The 25,805-nt window shown below is 37.4% G+C and overlaps 1 protein-coding gene across 1 annotated transcript in view; it reads right to left on the bottom strand.

Moving 5' to 3' along the window:
* LOC106887059 (chromosome unknown open reading frame, human C10orf107) overlaps window positions 1-24,085 on the bottom strand; it is a 54,883-nt gene extending 30,798 nt beyond the window's left edge. Inside the window, exons 1-5 of the mRNA XM_014940407.1 lie at window positions 24,054-24,085; window positions 17,455-17,567; window positions 14,382-14,551; window positions 11,136-11,280; window positions 6,500-6,572 (exon numbers count right to left, since the gene is read on the bottom strand). Of these exons, the coding sequence (XP_014795893.1) occupies window positions 6,500-6,572; window positions 11,136-11,280; window positions 14,382-14,551; window positions 17,455-17,567; window positions 24,054-24,071 (519 nt within the window). The 5' untranslated portion in view covers window positions 24,072-24,085. The remainder of the gene's footprint in view (window positions 1-6,499; window positions 6,573-11,135; window positions 11,281-14,381; window positions 14,552-17,454; window positions 17,568-24,053) is intronic.
* Between the last annotated feature and the right edge of the window lie 1,720 nt (window positions 24,086-25,805).

The raw sequence follows: 25,805 nt of genomic DNA, 5'->3' as shown, positions 1-25,805 counted from the left end.
GTATTTGATGTTCCCTAGGAAAATAATTTTAAAAACATTTTGTCAATCGTTCTCAAAAGCAAGATTTGTAAAAGTACTCAGCGCCAGCTTACGAATTAACTCTCCAGAGCTCTCACTGGGTTTCAGGGCTGCAGAGTTCAGCTACCAAAATTCAGGAATGTTAAAATTGCTGTAGAAGACCATCAGCATGTGACCTACATGGAAACATTACTGTTTAAGGTCAGCATACAGAATCATAGAATCACAGAATCACCATGGTTGGAAGGGAACTCTGAGATCGAGTCCAACCTCAAAAACAAAAAACAAACAAACAAACAAAAAAAACCAAAACAAAAAACCCCCAACAACAAAACAAAAACAACAAAACCAAAAACACAACACCCCACCACATCACACCCACCCACAAACCAATAATCTTGGGCACTAGAGCATGCCCTGAAGAGCCATGTCTACACATTTCTTAAATACCTCCAGGGATGGTGACTCCACCACCTCCCTGGGCAGGCTGTTCCAGGGCCTGACCACTCTCTCAGTAAAGTAGTTATGTTCACTATTGGCAATGGAGTACACCAAAGACAGTCTTTGGAAAACAAGGGTGGCTTCTCCCATGCAAGATATGCTTCAAATATTTCAAGCAATACTGCATATAATTCCAACAGACTCCACTTTTCATTCAGACTAATCACAAGTCCTTCAAGATCTCGCTGGTTATAGCCATAGCAAACTTCAAGATCAAAGGACTGAATATCAGTGATTTTTGTCACAAAACCCGCTGGCTCTCCAGCTGTTTACTCCAGTAATCTGGTCTTGGGTACTACGCACTTCTGTAACGGACATCAAAAATTTCCCCTCAGACATCAAAAGACCAAGTACCAGTTTACTAGTTTTATACGTTCATAATCATCAAATAATGAACCTATTCCTGAAGCTGTAGTTTTGATCTTCATAGTAGTAAAAGCCTGAGGAACACGTTTTGAAGAAAATAAATAAATAAGGACATGGAAATTAAAGAAAAATGGGATAAAACACAACATAGGTTTATCAAAGATAGACAGTGCCAAACTAATTTCATAGTTTAATAAGATAACCAATTTTCTAGACAAAAGAAATGTGAGAGAGATGATCAATTCACAAAAGGGAAGGAATATCATACAGATGGGACTGAATGACCTTGAAGAATATTCACTCTTGTACTCAATGACAAATTGTGAGGTGACATTGGAAGGACATATATTTTTTAAAACCTACTGTGCATTGGGAGTACCTCAGCTGGAAAATATAGTAATAAAGGAGAACCAGAATAGCAGACCTATGACAAGAGAGCCACATGACACAGGTATGAAACGTGTGACTGATTCTAGGACCTATCATGCAGGCTATTCCCAGTAGAGAACAAGAAAGCACTATTGATATTGTACAAGGCCTTGCTCTTATCTCAGCAGCAATATTATGTACAGTTTGGTCACTTGTGTTCAAATAAAACTGATTTAAAGGGGAACAACTATACAAAAAGTCCAAGAGAATGACTAGAGGCTGGTATGAATGTAAAAATGCATGTATCAAAAGCCTACCAAAAGCAAAGATTAGAGAAGGCTGCCTTTTCTAGTTTAGCCAAATGAAGGCTGACAATAAGATTGCTGTCTCTTTATACACTAGAAAAATAAACACTGGGGATGGAACAAGAACTAAAGGTCAATACTGGCACAAATTGGCATGAGGACAAATGCATGTAAGCTTGTCATGAGTACACTTAGACTGAAAATTAGAAGTTTTATAACCCTTACAGAAATGAGGCAACAGGACAGCTTTCTAACTGGAATAGCACAGACAAAAAAGTTAACTTCCTAAGCCGGAGTTTGACAAGTTTCTGAAGAGGATCATATATATTTTCCTATGAGAAAGCAGCATTAGAGTTGACAACTGAAAAGGTCTCGTCCATTCCTACGCTCTTATTTCCTTCCAAGTAGCCCCGATGTCTTTGCCATGGTGATATTTACAAAACAAAGCTACAGAAAATCAACTCCGTGGTTTTAAGCATTACAAATATTTGAAACCTCCAAGCTTTGAAAAGCAAGCACTCCATTAGCTGGGGAATGAGTCGCTCTTGCGTGAACTGATATGCTTATGGAAATGTTCTGGTTTCATACATCTTTAAAATGCAGTTCTCAAGAAATCATTGAGCAAATTTGTTTAAACAATGATTGATTAAGCAATCTAAATATGCAACACCTAATGAGGATTACATATCAAAGTCAAGTCCTAGACTTCAGGTCTTTTGCCATCTGAAAAAAAAAAGCTTTATTAGCTTTCAAATAGTATATTCTTCCAATCCACCCGCTTACATTCAAACACAGAAGGGATTTTGTTCAGACTTTCAAAAAAAGACCCAACCCACAATTGGATAAAGACCAGACATAGTCCGAACACTTAATGTTTCAGCAAGTAAGGAGTACATGGAAAGAAGGCATTAATGGAAACTGGTTTGGAACTCTAAGTACAGAGGATGATATCTAGTGACTGCTATAATACTGATTCTGCACTGCCATTAAACTTAATCTTCGATATTTTTATTGCAACCTGACCCACTACGACATCTCTAAAGAAAATTACATTGTACACTACTATTTCAAGAAGTCAAACTTAGCTAGTCATCTGGGCCATAAAATAGCAGATTACTCCATCAGGCTGGCTAAAGCAACTAGGAATAAAACTAGATTTACCAACCACATTATTTTTATTAGGAAATGTTTCAAAGCAGACATAATCCCCAAAGACCTTAGCTTCATTCCATCCAAAAATACACAACAGAGACTGGTAAAAACATGAACTGCATTATAAGGTACAATTTGTAAATGTAAAAAAAAAATACTAGACATGCTGTAATATATCACCCTATCAGAGCAAAATAAATTACTGAACATAGAAACAGAAAAGAATAAAAACTTCAACACAATAGATGTATTAACAATTTAAAACTGTGTTATAAGATCTGACGTGTTAATAGCAATTGCTCCATTGAATCCCTGCACATCAAGATTTAGTCTGTACTCCTTTTGCTTTCTTTGCAATTGCAGACTAATATAGGTGTACTAAATCACAGCTACAGAGTAAAACCTCCAGAACAGGCAAAAGGAAAAAAAAAAACCCAGTATCCTTAACAACGATATTCCCGAAGAACTCTGCTATGTTAGCACTACATGCATTTTATTTTGGATCATAGCCACAGAACAGCTAAGCACTGCTTCTTCTGTAATCATTCTAAATGCGGGGAACTGCTCATAATAGTAACAGAATAAAAGCAAGGAATTTACTTAGCAATCCTAACACTTCTCAGTAATTCCTTGTACCGTCATGTTTTCTAACAGGTATTCATGCATACATAATATGTAGGTCTTTGTAGATCTGGAATGAAGGAGAATTAAGGGATTTGAAAGCTGGAAAAGCAAGTTTTAAATTTTAAATACTGCCAAAGTAGGTTAGACGTATTATCTGTGTTTTATCATCTAACCAAGCATTCATGTCTTTCAGTTTTAATCTTTTTTTTTTTCCTAGGCAATATGATCACCTCAGGCAGTTTGGTTTCAAGGTTCAGCCAACGTAAAAATATATTTAAATTAGCCAGGCATTTGTTACTTCACTTTTTTTTATGACTTAAATACTGTCTGTATTTTACAAAGGTGGTTCTATTATGCTAGCTGCATCAAACGTAGAATAAACGTAGAATATTAATCAGACTGTGAAGCTCCACTAATTATGTGCCACATTTAAGTAACTTAAATTTTGTTAAGTGGCACGGGCACAGATATTGTATGCATAGTCTAACTGAGTTTTGAGTCATTTCCCTTTTCTTGTCTGATTTTATTCTACACAGGAAATGACAGGGTCATTTGGAAATAACTGCAGTGAAAGATCAAAAAGGAAACCTTATTGAGAACACTGTATAATTGCCTGTGCTAGAGAAAAAATAAAATCCAATGAGTTTACAATCCATGGCTGTAAGATTTTTCTGGAAAACACATACTGTGGTTTCTCTAAAAGGATATCCATTACAACACTAAGTTCTGCTTTTATTTGTTCTAGCTGCATCTCTTTTAAAGAAACAGGTCTTCTTATTAGACTATTGGACTTTTATTCAGTAGGTAATACTTTCAGCACATGTGGAGCACAAATTTACTCACTGAGCTAGAGCAAGCCATTTCAGTCGAAGCAAATCATTTAAATTGAAACAAGTAATTTCACTGACTTGCCTCAAAGTCTTCATTTGCAAAAATAGATAATACTGGAATTAAGCTCCTGGAACATCATGGTTCTTGTTATTTGGACAAATCTGGCCATTACAATTTACAGTCCCCCATTCCAAAGAACAGACTTTTATTGTTAGAGTTAAACCAAAACTTTTTAGGCATTAGCAACACTCAGCTTACAGTAGGGATCACATCCATCTGTGAGCCACGGTGTGTCTACGTGGGCTTTTTTTTTTAGTAACACATTGATCTACGTAGCAAGACTTCAGTCAGCCTTTCAGCACAGATTTATCATCTACTTCCAGCACAAAGATTTCCCAGTCAATCTCCTGCCCCCTTCTGTTCCCTGAGCCAAGGCACTGCAGAGCGCACGACTCCAGGCGTGCTCCTGCTGTAGCCATACAAACCAAACCACATCTGCCCCACCTCCTTGTCAGGGTTTGAGCTGTTCGTCTAAGGGAACGCAAACATAGAAGGTAATGCTCTCCTTCATGGATAAGCGTTCTAAATGTAACAAAGTTATAGCAAAAGAACTTGAAGTCTATGTTGGGTTCACCTCTTACCACACTTTAACACCCTAAAGCAAGCACAAATAACGCCATAAATTTGTATGTGTAGCTTCAATGCCTACGACTGTTACTTATTGAAGAACAATGTATCACCCTATCAAAAGAAACTCTACAGGAATATAAGTATTGATTTTCTTGAGCAGTGCAGTGTGGTTGGAGAAATTAAAGACTCTGCTATGGAACTCAGAACACAAAAGAGATGGATTAAACTGAACTGGTGCATGGGTAAGAAATATCCTTAAGAGTTACAGCTAAAAATTGTCATAAAGTTTTCTGTGACAGTTATAACTGTAGATTGCACTTGTTCCTTTGATGGATCAGCACCAAAGTAATTCACAGAAACACATTTCTGCCATTCCTTAGTGGAGGTGGTACCTCCAGTGCAGGTGGTCCTCCCCAGCAGATGGAGTGTGCAGAGCAACCACTTTTCCATGGCTGGGACAGTGAACACTGATCTCAGCCACCCAGAAATGAGTTAAAAGAAAACAAAAAGACATTTCTTTTAAGCTAGTCTACAACTGATAAGATACATTACCCAAATTTACAGAAGAAATTACTTAATCAAAGCCTCATTAAAAATAATTTTATCAATTAGAAAGTGCATACCAGCCATTGATCTGATTAGCTAATATAAAAATCAGCCCTAACACAGTGATGCTTAAGTCCTGCTCTCCTTACATAATGACAGTTTTGTCACCGATTTCATTACAGTTGGAATTTTAACTCACCTTATAAATGACTAGAATAATTTCCAAATATTTGCATCCCTGTCAAGAAGAGCCCTTCTTTTTTATAGTATGACTACTTAAAAGCAGCACAGGAAGAAATTATCCCACATCATTTACAGAGTCAAACCACCAGCTTAAAGTGCAAAGAAAATTTTCCAGTGCATTAACTTCAACTTCACTGTGTACTGATAAACTAAAATACGTGCCATCAAAAAAATCCCACTACCGTGTCTCTCTGAGCAACCAGTTGTCTTTTAATATAAATTAAAAATGCAAATCCTTTTCAACATATAGTAACATATATCCTTAAAATGCACAGTCAAGCTCAAGGAAGGTTTATTTGATGAATTGGATCTGTCCGTTTGATTAAAGGCCACATCCTGCATCAATACATTTTCCTATGCATTTTTTCACATCTAAGTTAGAATGCACGGCAAAGTTTACAGTCAGGCTAATTCACCATTATTAACTGAATGCTTTCAAAACACTAAATTTCTAGCTACCTTGTTTTTTACAGTCAGCATAATTAACAATTGGTGGCTACAGTAGAAACAAAACTCTGTCCATACATACACATATATAAACATTAGGATTGTGGTCAGACTAGGTATAGCTACACAACCTTTTGTGATTTTGATTACTTATTTAAAAATGGAGTCAGACTTATGCATTGCTAATTCAAATTACATGCATCCACTTATAAATACATACACAAAAGTATTCCTGATTTAACGCAGCTAACATTTTAACCAAGCAATGCATTTACACTTTTTTGAAATCTAAAATTAATTTTGAATATGAGGATCAAAACATCTAACTTGTATTCTTTAATCAGCCATTTTACGTTAGTAATGCAGTAATGTTGACATGAAGTTGCTTTGAGCAATATAAAACATATGCCACGGTGCATTCATTAAATAACTCTGCATAATGAGTTCCATCTATATAAATGACTTACCTCATTACTTATCACAAGTTCTTCTCTAGGACTGTGGAAGAGGTATTCATATAGTTTATAGTGTTTAAATAAGCTGGAAAACAAGAGAATATAGTACTATTACCACTGTAAATCTTTGGAAAGGTAACAATACTAAAAATTCTGTTAAACTAAGAGTTACTCTCCAGCATGGTAATACTGCAATTTTAAAAATAAATGGTTGTTTAACTTCATGTACAATATGCAGAATATTTAATTTACAGGATTCACTAACAGATGACCACAGAAAATACAGTATGATACTTAAAAATACATCCATTTTGTCCTTATGAGATTGAACTCTGAGAAGACAAAGTTCTACTTTGAAAAAAGTAATTCCTGAAACATTTATCACCAGGATACTTATTCCTTTAATATCAGCAATAGTGGAGAAGAGGGAAACAAAGCCAAATCAGCTTTCAGATTTTGGAAGGGGTTGCCAGACAAGCGAGCAAGTTTTATCTTGGAACACCAAAACAATAAAGAATGGAAACATTTATTCTCTCAAGGTCATGTTTCAAAATCAGCATAGTATTTCATAGAATCATAGAATTCAGCATCATCATAAAATCATCATCATAATTGCCTCAAAGAAAAACTAAAAAACTAGATTGACACACTGGAGTTTTGTGTATTACAAAAAAAGTAACTTTAAGCAGACTTTCTCAATGGCCTAAAATATTTATCTTCCTTAAAACATACATGGCTTTCCCTTTCACATGTTTTAAATAATTTTCCTTGTTCCCTTTCCTGATGATCAATGATATGTCATTTGTTTAATCAAAGGTTTGGTTTTCACAGTCCATCTGTTACAATTACTTGTCCTCTTAAAATCTTGATACAGAACTTCTGGCTTCTATCATGTCATTTTGACTTATGATTTAAGCCCCAGCTCTGTGATTTCATAGCAAGTCCAGGTTGAAGACCGGTTCCAAGAGTTTCTCAGACTCCTGGCTGATGTACCTAAGAAAGATGCAGCAATATTTGCACGGAACTTCTGTAACTGGTTCCTGTGCTTTCTGGCTAAGGACAGGACACAATTTCTTTTCTTAAGAAAGCCATCACCTGGGAGAGCAATGCCTCTTTGCTTGGCACTTGTAAGGCCACACCTGGAATACTGAAGCCTACTAAGGAGGGCTTTGGATGAGATGGCCTCCAGAAATCTCTTCCAACCTCAATTTTTCTATAGGTCTATGAAAGTAATTACTACACCCAACATACACAATTATCCAGCTAAAGACGCTGCTACCAGCTGCAGTGTATCATGCAACAGCTATGAAAATGCATTTACAATGCCAGTGCATGGCCACGCAACCCAGCACAGGCTGCTCTTTGAGACACGGTGTTGCCCGAGGCTCTCAGAGAGCCCCAGCTCCCACAGGTGGGCTGGTGTTGCCCCCCAGCAACCAACCGAGCAGCCCTGCACCCTGGCACAGCCAGCAGAAGGGCTCGACCAGCCAGCTGTGTGCGAAGTGAGAGGCAGGTGTCTGAAATACAATCCTGGCTGTGGGAGGTAACAGGGAAGCCAGCTGTGGGAGCTGATGCTCAGTACACACTATTTCAGCTGACTGTCCTTCCCTGGATCACCACCAGTGCTTACACGCTGCCACACGACCAGAGGTTCCATGAAATACTGCAGACCAGGGGTAAGTTGCTCTAATTTAAGCACTGCTTAAGTGCTGACTAACGTACAGCAGTGGTTCTTCCAGCCCATGAAAGCAGCTCAGAATTAGGAGACGAAAATGGCAGCATGGCCTGCCTCTCTTACATGACAACTCCACACCTTCCAGCAGTTAGTCAAATGCATCTGAGAAACTTTCTAATAAATTTTACCCGAATGGGGGCAGACATTTTTGCACGTACGTAGAGACGCATTTCCTAATTTGGTGAGAAGCATTATGGCAGCCTCATTGAACACTTGGTTCTTTAAGTGCCATATGAAAGTTTTATTCTATAGTTACATTTAATTCAGTCATTCAATTACCATTAGTTAAAAACAAATTTGTTTATGAACTTGCATAAGAAATTTGGCTACCATAAACTACAAGTTTCCTTCCCCCAAACCACATAAGCAATTAAGTTGTTATAATATTTGCCATTTCATTTGCCATAAGTTTTTATTGCAGTACTTCACCAAAGCAGATCTCAGGACTTAACGTGGAAACGACTCACACCAATTTATGAAAACACACATCCCCTCATATGCACACCTATTATTTGGTAAAATTCTAGCAGGGATTATTTGCAAAAGACAAAACATATGAGAACAGAACATACATATGAGAAATAAGATATGTATCTTTCAAACTGCACTGGCAGAATGTAACATTTAAAACTTATTTATACTTTCTAATGAAACAACAGTCTAGTTTTCTTTCTTCTATCAGGCATTATATAAAATGCTTTGATTACTTCTGTTGTGAACAATTAAAAAATTCCATACCAACATTTTTAAAAGTTATGCAAAAAAAATTTTACTCATGCAAGTGAGATAGTTAAGAATAGACCCTCTTATGATGTCATATGAGAATTTGAAGGTGATTAACAATGACATATTTCCCTAGCTCCACTGCTTCCTGAAAGGAAATGTCAAGAGCTATGTTGATGTGTGTTTGCCCAAGGAGACAAGATAAAAAGATGATAACTGTCACCTTCCACCAAACCTGAAGGTGTCATTATAGCTGCTGCACAGGTTGTGCCAATGTGGTTAAGCATTTGTCCCCATTTCCATTATAAATCCCATGGGTTTATAGCTCATCTGTAAAATGTGATCTGAACTAAAACATGTCATACTATCTTGAGTAGAAGAAAAAGCTATAGGCCTCTAATTTAAAATTAAACACAAAAAAAAAGTGAAGAACAAGAAAAAATGTTGAAGTAATACATTAATTTGAATTGTAATAAAAGGCAGTCAACCTATTTCTGAGTTTATAAAGTTCAAAATATACCCACATAAGAAGTGTGCTGATAAAGTTCTCATTTAGAAAAAAAAACAACATTCAAATGATTGAAATAATGGGTTGTATAAACTGGACACATATGACACACTTCAGTGTAAGTGTATATATCCATGACCTTGCAACAGCACATACGTGTAATAAGTTGAGCAGTTTGAACATACAACCACATATTTGGTGGCCACGATACCATTCTGCTGCAATATTCTTCTGGCTTGATTGTATTCCCACCCAGTTAATACTTAGGTGGTAGTAGGATGGAGCACCTAATCTCTTGGATGAAATTCTTGAGACTGTGAAGGAATTATTTCATGGGCAAGGTATCTTTCAATAGATAATTTACACAAGAGCTATAGACACGTTATGTGGAAAGAACATTTGTTCCATATAAATACACAAAAGGCACAGACAGGAAGAGAGAAGTGAAAAAAGTTGAGTCAAGCATCTTAAATGCCAAATTTCCTTTTAGTTTAGGGCTAATACTTGGCAGTACATTGGTTTGCCTAGACTAAAGAAATTTGAGATTTAAAGAGATGCTCTCATTTCATACTAGAGGAACCTGAACTTTTTTACATTTTCATTTTTCTATGAAAAAATAAACATAAATATAAAAAAAAAAAAAAAAAGGAGAGAGCAGGAGAAAGAGACAGACTTTATAGCCCAGTGGTAAGACAAATAACCTGTGATGGGTTTAAATCCCCAGTCTGAATCTGAGTACCCTAAACTGGAATGCTATCAGCTGTCCTAGTACTTTTGTCTGTCTTCAAGAGCAAATGCCTTTCTGCATTCAAGAACACAATCTAAGCCACCTTTCATGTGGCTGAAAGGTACAGATGCAGTACAGTGTATGAGCATATATTAAAATAGTACCTTTTCCATTTTCCATCTCCTTGCCCCTCCAGATTCATGGGTGATAAAACAGCTTGAGAACCATTCTGTTCACCATGTACTGGAAAGAGTGGTATATGAGTATAGCCACTGCCCTAACTATGGCATTTCAGTGGAGAAAAATCTGTATACATTACTGTATAGTTAAAACTTCACATGGAGAGGTGTGATTGGCTCCCATTAGACCCTTAATTTTTTTCTCTCAGATAAATAACTGATTTACTGCTGTTTGCATCTCTTTCTGTGTCCCTGTGTAAAAACTGAGACCTGTCATGAAACCTTTTCATGTAGCTACTGAACTTCTGCTAACTCTGAAATTCAACATTTTTGTGACTCATATATCATTGTAGCCTTAATTCTGTAAAGTACATAACTTTAAACCATTTAAGAAGTCCACTAGAGCTGTCAAGGCCAGACAAATTCTTAAAGTTATAGTGGAATGCAAAACTAGAATGTTTTAAGAGCAAATCAAGAATGTTCTCTATATGCCACTCTCCCCTTTCCCATGATCACCCAAAACAAAACCCTGAAGGAAGCTTTTCAGCCCAATCGTACATTTTGATAAACTTCCAGTCTAAATTTATTTCATGGGCTTTGACATCTGAGGTCAGATCTTTACTGCCCCTTGCATATTCTCTCTTCTTTTTAATGTTTTAAAGTGTGGTATCTGCATTAGGTTTGCACACTAGGAACATATTCAATTAAATAACTGCAGCCAATTTCCTACCACATGAAATTATTAAAATAAGAAATAAACCTGTAGAAATAAATACCTGATATTCAAGTAATCAATGACTGCTTTGGCTTGCTCAATGCTGAAGATCTTCAAGTCACCATTTCTTTCTGAATCAGTTTCTCCTATTCCAGCCATTGCTTTTCCAAGTTCTTTTAAATTATCTCCTAAGGTCATATGTTTGTCTGCAAAGAAATCCCCAAAAATAAAAGCTAAGAATAAACATGAAAGGGTGGGGCGGGTTTTTTTTGGTCCATGTTAATTGTAAGACTTCTTGAAGCTTAAGAAGTTACATTAAAAGCCATGAAGAAACTTAAAGAACAGCAGCCAAATGTTTTTTTCTGTTGCCATTATTCTTGTCAATAAAATGTGCATTAAAATTCCATCAGAAAATCACTGATCCACATTCATAATGTAAGGATCACAATAATGGGTGTTTAAAATACTACAGCTTGGCCTCTTATGCAGAGATAACCACAGGCAGAATAGTATGTAAATTTGAGATGCATAGTATGTTTATCTTTAAAATGAATTTACTACTGTTTATGTATTGCAAAATATTGTTCTTCTGACCATGCCCCTTGCAATATAAACCAGTACTACAAGAACAAATGTTTATAAGGGTAACCATTTTTTTAAGTGCTTACAGTCATAACTGATTAAAAATGAATATGCATAATATTCTGCATGTATCATCAAATTTGAAGACATTTTTGCACCTGAAAAATTTGAACTATATCAGTGTTTGCTTAATATCAATAAACCTTTAAAAAGAAAGGATTTGTCTTTCTGATTTGCACACAGTCTGTGCCATGACTAGAACCATGGCGGAGTTTTAAAAAAAGTTTGAACACAATTTACTTGTTCTTTTTAAGTCTAAAAAAATATAGAGTAGAAAATGGACAAATATCCACCAGTGGTGAAATAAATCTATTTTCCTTCTTGTTTTAATTCTCTACTGATCTGCTCCTTGGTTCTTTGTACAGAAAGCAAATTAAAAATCTTACAGGATTCAGGTCTTTATAGTTTTGCCCTTTAGTGGTCCAGCAATCAAAGCTCTGAAAATTTCATCTCAGTTTTCCGTAACAGAAGCAGCACAATATAAATAACCATAATGGAAGAAACAAGAAAGAAATACAGAGAATGTGGAGGAAATGGAATGGAATAGAGCAGAAGCCATGGGAAATGAGAAAGGACAATAGAACCAGAAATATCACAGTTAGTAGGGAAGGGAAGATACATAACACGATCATGAGAAGTGAAGACGACCCAGGCTCAGGTCTGTCACCAGCTGGTCAAAATTTTCTCTTTCCTCTGTGTAACTGATTTTCAGACCGAGCTACCTCTCTCAGGAAGGCTCTCACAGTACTTCTGTGAGGTAAGGAGCACTTTACCCTCAATGAATAGAAGATGAACCAAATCATGTGATTCATCCCGGCTCCCAGTCGACCAAAGCCTCCAGTTTCCAAACCTCAGTTTTTCCTCCTTCTCTCTCCTTTACCAGAGAGTAAGGAGTTTTTCTCTCCTTTACCAGCCTTAAATGAGTTTCCACTACCCTCCTTCTCTAAATCCATTCTTTCTGGTCCGTGCTATTCTTGTTATTGTGGTCACATCAGTTTAATTCTCCAGGCTGTGTGGGTCCAGTGTAGGGAACAGAAAAGAAGTGGTCGTTAATATAGAAGATATTAGCATTTTGCTCTTCGTTGAAATGTTTGGGCTTGGAACTTGCACGGGCTGAGAACAGTAATTACAAGGAAATTCATCGCAGCCCTGGGCTACAGCATACTTTATAAGATGGATTATCCGGGGAACTTAGCTGTGAAAAAAATATAAGAAGTCTCCTGTAAGCATTTCCAAACTGCATTTTCTTTCCCTAAAAGCCATGTATCTTAGCCAAATCCAAAAGGATTTTCACAGGACAGCAAAAAGCAAATTCACAACACTTGCTTGCCAAACCTTATTTCTTTACTTCAAAGCACTGGGGTATTAAAGCTGTTAAAAAAAAAAAAAAGGGCAGAAAATAATGCATTTTTTTCCCCACAGCCTCTGTCTGCAAGCTCATTGAACTGTTTTAGTTGTAATTTTATATATAAAAATTAATCAGAGGCAGACATTGCCATGGAAAGTTTCAGCTTAAAGAGTTAAAGTCTGGCAAAGCTTTATGCAACTAAGATCACATTCCTGAGAAACGTCAGTCAGCTTTAATAATCGGTTGTGCTACCAGCCTGTCTAGTACACAGGCATTGCATACAGGCTCATAAAACTAATTTCTGACATGTTTCCATTCTTCTCCATTGTTATATTAATATAGTTAGCATATGTTAAGATACTTTCTCATTGGAGACAGGAAGGACAACTGGAATTCCAATGATCATAAAGCACGTACATATTCTGTCAAAATTCCAAGTCAGAAAGGCCCTTGAATTAAATTACAATGAAAGAGTATAATAACTATTATGAGCTTGATTTTAAATATTCATCTTCTCTTTGAATGGAACCGCTGAGTCCTTTTGCTCTTCCTCTGGGATGGACTTTTCTCAACATAATCACCTTCAAAGTGAATGTTAAGTAAGCATTGTGAGCTCTGAAAAATGGGTTTTAGAGGACGCTGCTACCATTTTTTTCTGGCTATTTTGTTCCCGCTAGACCCAGCTACATGCTTTGTTGCAAATTTCCTCGTAGCCACAGGAGCTACAGTCCTACCATTGTCATTTTTCATCTTCGGCAGCGACTCCAGTTTACTTCTCTCACCAGTCTTTAGTTAACCGATATATTTTGTGCCAGAAGTGCAGCATTTCCCATATAGAAAGCTGCTTGAGAGCTGACCTCCAAGGATAAAATAAATGTAATTCACCTGCTATAATGCTACAGGATGTACTGAATATCTCAAACAGCAGAGAAATGTGCCCAAGGCTACAGTGAGTCAGTCACTGAGACAGCTAGAATTGGAATTTAGGAGCTCCTTGCTCTTACTCTACTGCAATTGTTATTTATTTTACCATAGCAAAGAAGAGGTCTCCTCAGGACCTGGCCCTTTTGAACCACTTTCTGTACAAACAAAGAATGAGGGATATTCTCCTAAAAAGACTACAGTCCTCCCTAACGAAAGTTTAATGTCTGCCAATAAGAATTATTTTCAGGTACAAGGTACAACATGCCAACATTCAAGAGGAAAAGTAATAATTTTACAATTACTTGTAATTAAATATCACTTTATTAAAATGACTGTAAAACATTCTGGCCTTCCATTTCAGATATTTATTTTATAATTTTTAATTATACTTACCACTGAGGTTCTCCAACAGGAAATTTAATAGATCCATGAATCCTGAGAGCTGTATGACACTGAAGTTCCTTTCTTTAGCCCACCAAAATCCCGCAGTATAATAATCTAGCAAAATAGCTTCTTTCAAAGATGTCTTTAATTGTTTAAAATTCAGAAATTCTTCCAGCATTCTAGAATAAATTGCAGAGTAAAATAATAAAATTAAAAAATAAATTGCAGATTCAATGTTTAACTCAGTCTGCTTGTAATTATATCTATAATACTCACTGTTATTATACTACACATATATGTATATATCTTCCTGGAACTTAGCTACATCAATTTATAGATATGAACAATTAGGTTCACAGGACATATCAACTGAAATAAGTAAACACACACCTACAGGTGTCCACAGACACTATTTAAATGTTAAGATATGATTAATGAAACAACAAAAATAAGGGCATTACAAAAACCAAAGAGAACTATACTGGAAATTCCAAAGGAAAAAAATCAGTGTTTGTTCAGAAAAGAGTTTGTAGGATGAAATGGAACAATTTGTCTCCATGTTCTACTACCACTCTTTCACTCTGATTGAGACAGTTTTACAGTACTAAAAAGATCTTGTTTCCCTTTCAAGATTATTTTTCATGTAGCCTCTGAAGAAAAATTACATTTGAAAATTAATGTAAATAATATAATATAAAATTACTGAAAGAACCTAAAATATTTAGAAGTTTAAATTCCACTTTCATAATGGTCAAGACATGTAAGAAGAGCTGCATCCTATTTTACTGGCACACTGTGGAGATTTTTCCACTTAGTTTAACTTGAAGAAGTGATGAAAAAATACACTCCCTTGTAGAAGACCATGCTGTTGCTGACACATTTACGTCTACTCTATGCAAACATAGAATTAGTTATGTCTTTTATAATAATTGTGCACATTTTTCCACATGAAGAGGGGATCAGGGCTAGGGCTTCAGTTGCAGTTCTTCCAGTATAACATCAGCCATGTCTCAGGTAGTTAAGTTTTACATTAAAGCCATCCTTGGCTTCTTAGCCATACCTGATGATAAGATGCCAGTTGTGATCACAGTTTCTAGTCCCCTGTAAAAGAGCAAAGTCTTTCCCCCACCCCCTGCTACTCATTTTTCCTAAGAAGGGCATTAATCTCAGACCTACTGATAGGCAACCATTAGTTTCTCAGGGTTTTCAGCAAGCCAGTAGAGATACACTGTCAAATAGGATGAGTTTCTTTTTTTAATTAAACCCTCGATAGCTAACAAAGTAAAGCATATAATCCAATCAGTTTTGTTTAAAACATGTATTCCTTTGTTCTGCATGACAAATTTGTACAGCTGAACACATGCAAGTCGGTTAAAAACATTTAACTGTGTACTGAAATAGAAGTGGAATGTGGCCAGCTTAACTTTCCAAGGTTTGAAACAGTCCATATCCTCTCTTTCTGAAGCTTCTGCCAACTCTGTGTTTTCATAATCAGAGCTTCTCAGGGATTTAGATTTTCTCTGATGCTGCTAACAATGCCAGTACTCATCTTTTCAATGTTCTGTAAGGCACGTCACTGACAACAGCATCTATAAATGATTGGAAAATTATGGGGCATTTAGATTTCCTAGTTATCCTGATTGCTATTTCTCCCTTCACGGAAGGTGCTCAAGTCCTATGGAGATGGGCAGCTGTATAAAACTCTATGACAGATGGGAACACAGGACATCAAAATTCTCATAATGAATCAGACCTATTCTGATTTTCTAACCTTAGCTGTGGTCTTCAAACTGCTCTTCTGTACAGACAGGATGCACTGTGGTAAACTAACAAAATTTCAATGCTGTTACTAAACTTCTTAGAGTGCATAAAATACTCTGTAACTGCCCCTTTTTTCAGTCAGATGCAGTATATACTTTACATTCCAGTTGTACAGTGTATATATATATACACACATAAAAATAGGTATGTGATCAACTGAGACTAAGAGGAAACATACTATCTTTCAATGCTTTTATATCTTAATGAGAAAGTTTCACAATAAATAGCACCGTTAAGCACAGTTTAGTCTCCAGCGAGTTGTATGCTTCAGCTTCCTCTAAAATAAGAGGTCTATTGAACTGGAGGAAACAGTAAAAGAAAGAAATTTTACTACTTATTATTTGATGGGATCAAATCTACTTTCCAGTTTTCTTAAAAAAATCCGAGAAAAAACCTTGATTTCCTCAGAGAAGTGACAAATTGGAGGAATAGAATATATTTCATGAATAATTTTAATCTCTAATTAATGGTTTATCTGTTCAGAGGCACAAGGTTGGATTTTTTATTCTCCCGCCTCCCCCAAAACTCGTGCAGTGGACCAGCCTTTTGACTTTCAATTCACTAAGAATTTGCTGGTGGATACATGTGCTCTTAAATAATTTGGGCACTTCTGAAAAATCCCATCCTTAAAATATAAGTCTAGAGTCTCAGGCTGAACTCCTGGCCTCCTAAATTTAGCTGCTATTAACCACTAATAACAAGGGAGAGTGTTGCTACAGGAAAGACAAGATGGGCTTACATCAGAAGTCTTTGGCTGCCTCTTATTTCCCCAGTGCACTGTAAAGGCTACCTACTAATACCTTATTAATCTTTCCATCCCTTTCTGAACTTTTAAAACCTTTCCAATTTTTCAATAACTCATGTTACAGTACAGAATCTTAAATGTTTTAGCAAAAAAGTTACTGAGTGAGACTTACAAAAAAAGCTCAGTTTTGGCCTGTTTGCATTTACATCTTAGTATTTAATTTGCAGTATAATTAATACTATTGTAAACTCAGAAATCATATCATTGTGAAGTATCAGTAGGAATGAAAACCCCAAAGAGTCAAAGAAAAATCAAGATATACAGGAAATACAGTAAACAAAGTGGATGTGAGATCAACAGCATTTTTACCCCATCTTTTGTGATTCATATAAAAGATTTAACTGAGCAATTTAAGAGTAATGATGTAACCTTCACAAAAGTGTTCTAACAAACAGTCTATAATTTCTATTTCATTATTATATTGGTTCTAGCATTCTTATTATTATTGCCACTTACTTTTGAACTCCTTCTACATTTTGTTCTGACAAAGCAGTAATTTGGGAAAGAGAAAGAAATGTCTGATTAATAATCTTCTTTTCACCTACAGCATCCTGCTCTCGGTCTTCTTCCTACACACATGTATATATGAATATAATTTTAAAAGGTTTATTTTATAATGTCAGCAACATCTAAATAACAGTATTATTTTGAGAAAATATGCAAGGGATTAATTCAACAAACGCCAAGAATGTAACACAGCTATAATTACATGGCAGCCACGCAATACCATAACACATTTTCACTAGAGAAAAGCTAGGCAGATACAAGGAAAGTAATATTTTTATCTTAAATTCATGTGGGAACATAGTGACATATTATGTGCAGCACAAGATTAAATTAACTTGCAAGTAAAAACAACAGAAATATACAGGTGAAAAAAATTCCATGAATCTAGATTTGACCAACGTGATACTAGACTGCACAGTAATTAAATTTTAAGATCAGTTTCTGCTTAAGATGAGTACACATACGTGTTACTGTGCTATTTGCTCTCCACCCTGTACTTGATGGCATTTTCAAATTTACTGTCTATGCTGACTCCTTCCCTAACCAAAACAGAAATCTAAGATGTTTGCTGCAATACAATGATACACGTATGAGGACCTGACACTACTGTTTCAGGGAAGGTCTGTGTATTTGCAATACGGAAGGCACTTCCATATAGGAAACAGAAGGATGTACATGTTATAGGGGATAACTGAGCATGAACCAACAATGCAATGGTCTTACAAAAGAACAGGAACATTTGATGATATTTAATTGAGAAAGTATTACTGACCAAAAACATTCAACTGGAGACTTCAGTAAGAAATCTATGAAATAAATGAATCAGTGGGAAAAAAAAAACCAAAACTGTTTTACAACAGAGTACGTAGGTGACAAACGGAGGTGTCAAAGCACATTCTAAAATGTGAGATGAGCCAGACTATTTACCGAAGTGCATGGCAGAGGAACAAGGGACAATGGTCATAAAATACAACAGAACAGAATAGAATAATTTCAGTTGGAAGGGACCTACAATACATTAGAACAGGACAGCATAAGGAAAAATATTTCATTATTAAGATAATCAAGCATTAGAATAGGTTACCCAGAAAGGTGCAAGGATCTCCACCCTTGCAGGTTTTCAGGACAGACCTGGACAAAGCCCAGGTCTGCGTTCAGTGCTGGGCCAGCTCTGAGCAGGCAGCTGAACCACCTCATGTCCCAGAGATCCCTTCCAGCCTCAGGACTGTGAGACTAATTGGCCTGACCTGTTTCTGCACCAGGACACAAAAAAGCCTGAGCAAAACGTGATCAAAATTTACTAGTAGCAGGCACACTTCTGCATCCGTGGGACTTGGGCTTTACAGAAATGCAGCAAGGCAAAGCTTGCAGAATAATGTTTCTAGCTTACCTAGAGAGACAGAAGTGGAAGATTTCCTAACATGAGCTGATTTTTGAGCCTGAACAGCATTGTTCTGGGCTAATAATCAACTAACTCCAGCACTGGTCATAGAGAGCCCCCAAATAAAGCTACACTACTCCCCCTGCTGCTGCCAAACTGCAAGATATACTTAAAACTCTGGGACCAGCTGAATTACAACATTCAAGACTGATGAAACAAGACTGAGAGCAACAAAGAACATTTAGTGGACAGATTAGTGTTTTTTCCACTAATTAAGTACTAGAGTACTTTCACATGTACTTTAATATGAAAAATTGTTCCCAACTGTAAAGAAGTTAGTCTTAGATACAATGTCTCAGCAGAACAACAGGAATGAAGTAAACGAAAGCTTCCTTCTCATAGTTAGAAGCATGACATTAGTTTGCTTTTGTTTTTATTAGCAGTAATTCAAGCAGTACAGAAAGAAGTATTCCTACAGTCAGTAAATATTGATGTAATTTAAGCTGCATGCCCTAGCTAAGGAAAAAAAAAAAAGAATTAATAGCTCCACATGCTAATATTACACTACCATTGAACAATTTTTTTGAATAATTAGGAAAAATATGAATGCTTTCCTGCAGTGATCGGTGATGTTAGACATTCTTTAAAAGTATTGAGAGCTGAATTAAAAGAATAACTGATATTGATGCTTTGGAAACTGAATTAATACCAGTTCATCTCTTTCTCTCAGAATGTCCAATACATAGGAAACTTTACTATGTATTTTTGCACCTTTATATAAATGGCATATTACCTACTGGTCAGTCAGTTAACACCTTACTGACTATACTTCTTGTAAGGCTAAATATTAACATTTTACAGGTATTACCCCAGATGGATTTTATCAGTAGAGCATGAGGAATTTAGCACTGTATCAGAAAGAAAAGCATAAGAAAGTTCAAGGCATAGTGGTTTTGTTCTCATCAAGCTATCTTCCAGCTTCTCCTCTGTGGTTACAGGCCAGGTGTGAGTAAGAACAAAGACCCTGCCACACCATTCTCAACTACCTGCACGACACTCCTCCACCATTCAAGATCACAGCAGCAGGCCTGTAAACAGAGACATATCAGAAGTCTTTTTTCCCCCTCCCACTGCTTACATCTCATGCTGTAAGGAGCAGGTTAACAGGCAAAAAGTTACTAGGCAAAGCAACTCCCAAGAATCTTATCCAAACTAATTCCTCACTGCTTCTTGAAAGATATCAGGCAACATCCATCATGTCAGAAAAAGCTTGTCCAAAAAGGAGCTTTCTTGTGCCTCCAGTATGTACCTGGCTTACTACAGCATGAAACTTTCTAATCCACATCGTGTTGTCAGGCCCAGCACACTTAACATGCTGATGCTAAGGCTCATCTCATTCTCTGAATTACAAACAGCAAAAAGGACCTCTGGGAAAATTTGCTGAAGTCTTAGTATGTAGTGCTGTATCATAGCAATATATAACCTATATAAGATTACACAAATTTATTTAAAAATAACTCCAGGTGCCTTGCACTCAGTCACCTACAATCTCTTTCAACATCTTTAAAGGTCCTCTAGCATTAGAAACATATTCTTTAACCTACTAAGGTTTGCGGTTTAAACTTAAAAGACATTCAAGCTGTTGTAACTCAGTATTGCAGATAAGGCTCTGCAATCCGCACATCAAAATCCGACAGTTTACATGGCAAAGTGAAGGCTCCCCATTTCACCACCCAGTGTCTGTAACGATATTCCCAGCAGCAACACCCCTCACCAGTTGGGGTGTTACTCTCTGTTACTGTTCGTGATAAGGATGGATCAGTGGCACCGCTGTCCACTACAACAAGCACAAGGATCAGATAAGAAATACTGTTCCAAATGACCAATGAGGAGCTAGAGAAGAGAAAGTACATAATTCAGAAAATTAATTTTTAAAATTATCAATGTTTCTGTAATTTAAAAACAGTAGTGAAAGCCCATGAATCATTTAAACAATCTCATATTTGTGGAATGATTCTGTTTGGGCAGAAGCTACACACAGTTAAAAGCTTATCATGTTTCTGATTGAATACTGTTTTGTCTTTTGATTGCTTTCTTTAAGCAGTGCTTCAAGGAGAAGTTATTTTATATGTGTGTTGACTGATGTCAAAGAATTTACCATTTATTTTACTGTTAACTGTAGTGACTGACCGAGGCAATCCAAGGTAAGTTAATTCTGGTAACAACTATCCTCATGTGTTAGGAAAAAAAAAACCCAAACCAGACCTTTCAATACTCCCAGCAGCAGGCCTAGCCTATTGAAATACAGACTAGTATTAGAGAATTATTTGTTGTTCATTTATTTTCTTTCAAAGAATTTCTAGTTGTTCTGAATATATAACATGTTTCTTCCTGCTCAATACATTACTCCAAATGCTTTGGGCATCTCTTGTCAACAGCATCAAATCAAAATACCAAATCAGATATTTTAAAACAAAAGAATAAGGTCTTCCTTGAATCTCTCAGTCACTGTTCACAAAACCACCACAAAGCAGAAAAAAAACTTTGTGTTTGGGGGGCTGGGGAAGAACACTCTCTCAAAAACCCAAACCCAAGGTGAGTCATCCCTGGCTAGAAGAAAATGCCCTCTATGGTGGTAGCCTAAACCACGACACCTCCCTACCTGCAGCTTTGGTCCAGCCTGCAAAACCTTGAAACACAACAATGGAAATTAGCACCAGTGCTCCTGAAGGAAAATAAGCCTGTCCTTTGGGATGAGCCCTCTGCAGTGGCTGAAAATGGTACTTATTTACATTCATTTGACAATATAATACCATGCTTTGCAAAATAATGGCTTTCAAAAACATAGTCACAAAGGAATAGCTTATCAGCTCTCTTAAATTATAGTAAATACCTGAATTGTAAGGAACCTGATGTCCTCCTGTCCTTACTCCATCAGGGAAATTAGTCTGGACCAAACTCTGCTGCCACAGCTAGACAGCTTCCAGCACCTGAGCTAGTTCATTTAGAGCTCTCTCAGCTGCCTCTGGCTGAGCGATACTGCTGACAGCAGTACAGATGTACCCTCAAAGTGTTGCATATCAGTTACAACTTTAATCAAAATGAGAATGAAAAAAAAAAAACCACCAAAAAGCCCCACACCAGCAACACAGGCTGTTATTTGTATTATTATAAGCATTTTGTTATCAAGCTGTCAAATACTTCAGCAGAAGCAGAAAATCTTGAAGCTGTCTACATAAATAGTTACGGCAGAACCAGAAATGCATTCACTGTTCCTGTTTGTTTTAAAAAAGCCCCAGTTGTCCGCTCCCACAGTGGGAAGTTAAAATCAATAGTTGCTATTTCTAGTTGTAATATTTCTTTTGTTGTCAAACAAATAAGGAAATAAAAATAGTAACACTAATTTCAGCTACACTCAAAAGAGAAATATGCAGATACGTCAAATACAAAACATAAAACCTATATGGAAGGAAAGCTTTTAGAGAACCATTATAAACAACACATGCTGATAGTGTCCTTTTAATAACAAAATAAGTTTCAAAAATTTCATACAGTCCCAACGTCAAGATTTATGGATGACCAAATGTATTATGACATTCAACTTCACTGATGTTTTCACAGCTGCAGACTACTTATTGGAAAAAATGTTGTTAAAAATAAAGTAGCGGCAAGACTTGCTAAGATCAGAATTCAGATTTTCTAATGTGCTTTCTGCTGAAAGCAATTATAAGTCTGAACAATTATTAAAATACTCCATTTAAATCAAAAGGAATTGTCTCAGGATCTAAGAAACAATAAAACAAAAATACTGCAGAATCCAGTGTTCCCTACAGCTTACATATAGACCATGCAAAGCTAGCTTCAGCCAAAACTGGAGACTCTATGATTTAATTTATAAAAACACACAATTCTGCAGAGTTTACAATAAAAATGAATAATAAAAGATAGTAGAAAATATTGCAAAGATAAGCTATCACATGTAGAACAAAGTTTAATACATAAGGAACAGAAAATACATGAAAAAAAAAATGTTCACTGAATTCCTCTAAAGATTCCTTTTATATAGCTACAAAGTAAAAATGACGAAAATTTCAGTGTTACATTTCAACTGGATGTACAATCTATTTTTGACAGCCTGTCGTTTCCCATACACTACACGTTGTATTCTTCCACTATGATCTAACTGACTGCAGTACCCCAGTGTTACACTGCTCTGACTGCCAAAATATTTACACAGAACGCTAACAGAGAATACAGTGAAAGACACATATATTTTTCATAAAGCATTTAGAATACATAATAATACATTTCACATGGAAGGGGATTTATTTGTTTAAGGAAACCTAAACGTTAAGCTTTTGTACTGAATATCACTAGGGCTGCTTTGTGCTAACAGATGCAACCATCACACTGGCTGGAAGCCATTCATCGCTTCCACCACAGACACGGGAACTTCTCCGCCATCTAAGACAACGACACAGTTCAACTGGAAGAAAGTCACCTCGTAGGAGCTACAACTACGTAGACAGGTTTGAGGGAGACATTCTGAGCAGGCGCAAGACCTCATATGTTCTCAGAAGGAATAACTTGTATTCTTACATTTCTCTTGACGCGGAGCACTAGATGAGTTGCCCAACTGTCAGAAATCACACCTCTCTCAATCAAGTCAAATATTGTAACACAATAAGAAAAAACAAGGAGGCCAAGGACAAGGGAAAAAAAGCAAATATTAAGGAGAATGCTGCTACCTAAAGCAGCCAAAGGTGAGGGACAGAGCTGGGATGCTGCTGGAAGCACGGCGTGCTCTTGCTTCACCCCCTCAGTGCTCCCTGAGGGGAACGACGCGCTGCCCCTCAGCACGGGGAGCTCCCCACACCCCCACGGAGCCAACACACCAACTTAAAAACAAGAAACTCTCTCTCAGACTCTCTCGGGGATGAAACTTACGCAGGTACATACGCCCACCGCTGCATTTTTAACACCTTTTTACCTTCTCTGAAGCTTAGTGAAGGCGTTTAAACTAAATTACAGAAATAAAGAAGGGGGCGCGCAGAGCGGCCCCCAGCCTTGCCCCCCCTACGCCGCCCCCCGTCCCGCGGGATGAGCCGATGCCGGTAAAAGGGCCGGGGGGCGAGCCCATGCCCGGTCGCCCCACTGAGGGGAGTACCTGCCCCGGCGCCGCCATGTTGCCCGCGACTCGGCGTCTCCGTCGCCCAGGGAAACGGGGGCGGAGCGCGGGCCGTTGGCGGGAGGCGGAGCGACGCCCTCACCCCCCGCCCGGCGCCATCTTGGCCGCCTGAGGGGAGCTTCGCCCAACGGCCCCATGGAGCCTGGGGGCTGCTAGCAGGCTGGCCGGTCACTGTCACACCAGCACCGGTGGTCTGCACAGCTCACAGCAAAGGGCACAGGTGGTGTTTGTAAGGAAAGTAAGGACACGGCGCCATGGAGGCTGTGAGAAGGCGGCAGAGGAGGTGTGAGGCACGGCTGGGCCCCCAGGGCTGTGGTGCCTCAGTGCCCACATCTGCCCTCCCGACCCAGTGATCGCAAGGCCTGTGTGGAGAGACTTCATGAGGCAACGGCGTAGGAACATTACGCACCATGAAGCAATGTTTCCATGCCTGTTTTAATTTAAATCTTACCGTTTTCCTAATCCAAATAGTGCCAGTAACTACTGTAAGCATTGTTTGAATAACAATTACAAGGATAGCATCATGCAGTTATCCCTGCAGCTACCCTAACAACACCCCAACATTTTCAGCTTCTTGAAAACCACGTTCCAACTAAATACTTAAACCTAAATACAGTCCAAGAATGTCAACACCAATTACTATAGCTCAGATGTCAGCAGGTGTAAATCAGCATGTCTCTTGGGACCAACAGAGAGATACACAGCTACTCCAGCTAACTTAAATGTTCATATTTTATGTACAATTTAGGGATAATTCACAAACTAGAGCATGTGGAAGAAGACTTAGAGACCGAATTGCATTTTCATTATGATATATGTCGGTATTTCTTGTTTCTCCTCTTTGTCCTTTTTTTAATTTAATTTTTTTTAAACTTGGGAGACTAATAAACAAAGCTTTGCTGCAAGGTTCTCTGTCAGATTTGTGTTACGTGCAGACTCGCCAGAGCAGCAACAATTCAGAGTAATGGCACTTACCTGCAAGAACACGTAAAATGCAAGCATTTGGTGGGTGAACAGTAGTGAGAACAAAGAAAAAGCTAAATTATTTTGCAAAGTATATTGATGTGCTGAGGGAGCTGGTATGACAAAACAATTCCTTTGCAGTGCCCCACATAAAGCAAGGACCTCCTGGGATTCCTGCAGCTGTTTCAAGGTCTGCTACTGTTTCTGAGCAGTTTGCCACTTTCTGAAGGTTGTCATCATCAGTTTTTTAAAATGTGCAAACTGCTAAGTACAGTACCTGTGTCTCTGGGTCACAAGAGATGAGAACCTGCCTATTACCCACTAAGATTCTGATTTATAGTTTGAGATTCAACACGTACATAACTCCTCTTCCTGCTCAAACACCCTGACCCTCACTGACACACGTACACCAATCGCGCTTCCAAAAGGAGTCAGAAATCTGTTTGAATGAGGTTCAGAGAACTGGATCCTGCAGTGTTTTGTAGAATTATTCATAGTATTTTAAAGAATTGCTTAGCTCTGTGTAGAGCCCACACTGTGAGTTCCTACAATTTGTGCCGTGCTCTGTAGCTGACAGCAGTGCAGCTGCAGTTACTTCCCTTTTTACCGTGTATATAAATCTAACCAAATAAGAACATTATTCAGAGCTGCAAGCACCACACACAGTTAAGATGTAAAATCTAGGGAATTAGATGTGATATTTGGATGCAATATAACATTGTATGCATTCATTCTGATGTTATCTAGTTGGTAACAGCTAAATTTTGG

This window comes from Calidris pugnax, unplaced genomic scaffold, assembly GCF_001431845.1.
Source record: "Calidris pugnax isolate Ruff unplaced genomic scaffold, ASM143184v1 scaffold39, whole genome shotgun sequence".
NCBI lineage: Eukaryota > Metazoa > Chordata > Aves > Charadriiformes > Scolopacidae > Calidris > Calidris pugnax.
This window is presented reverse-complemented; position numbering and strand designations above follow the sequence as displayed.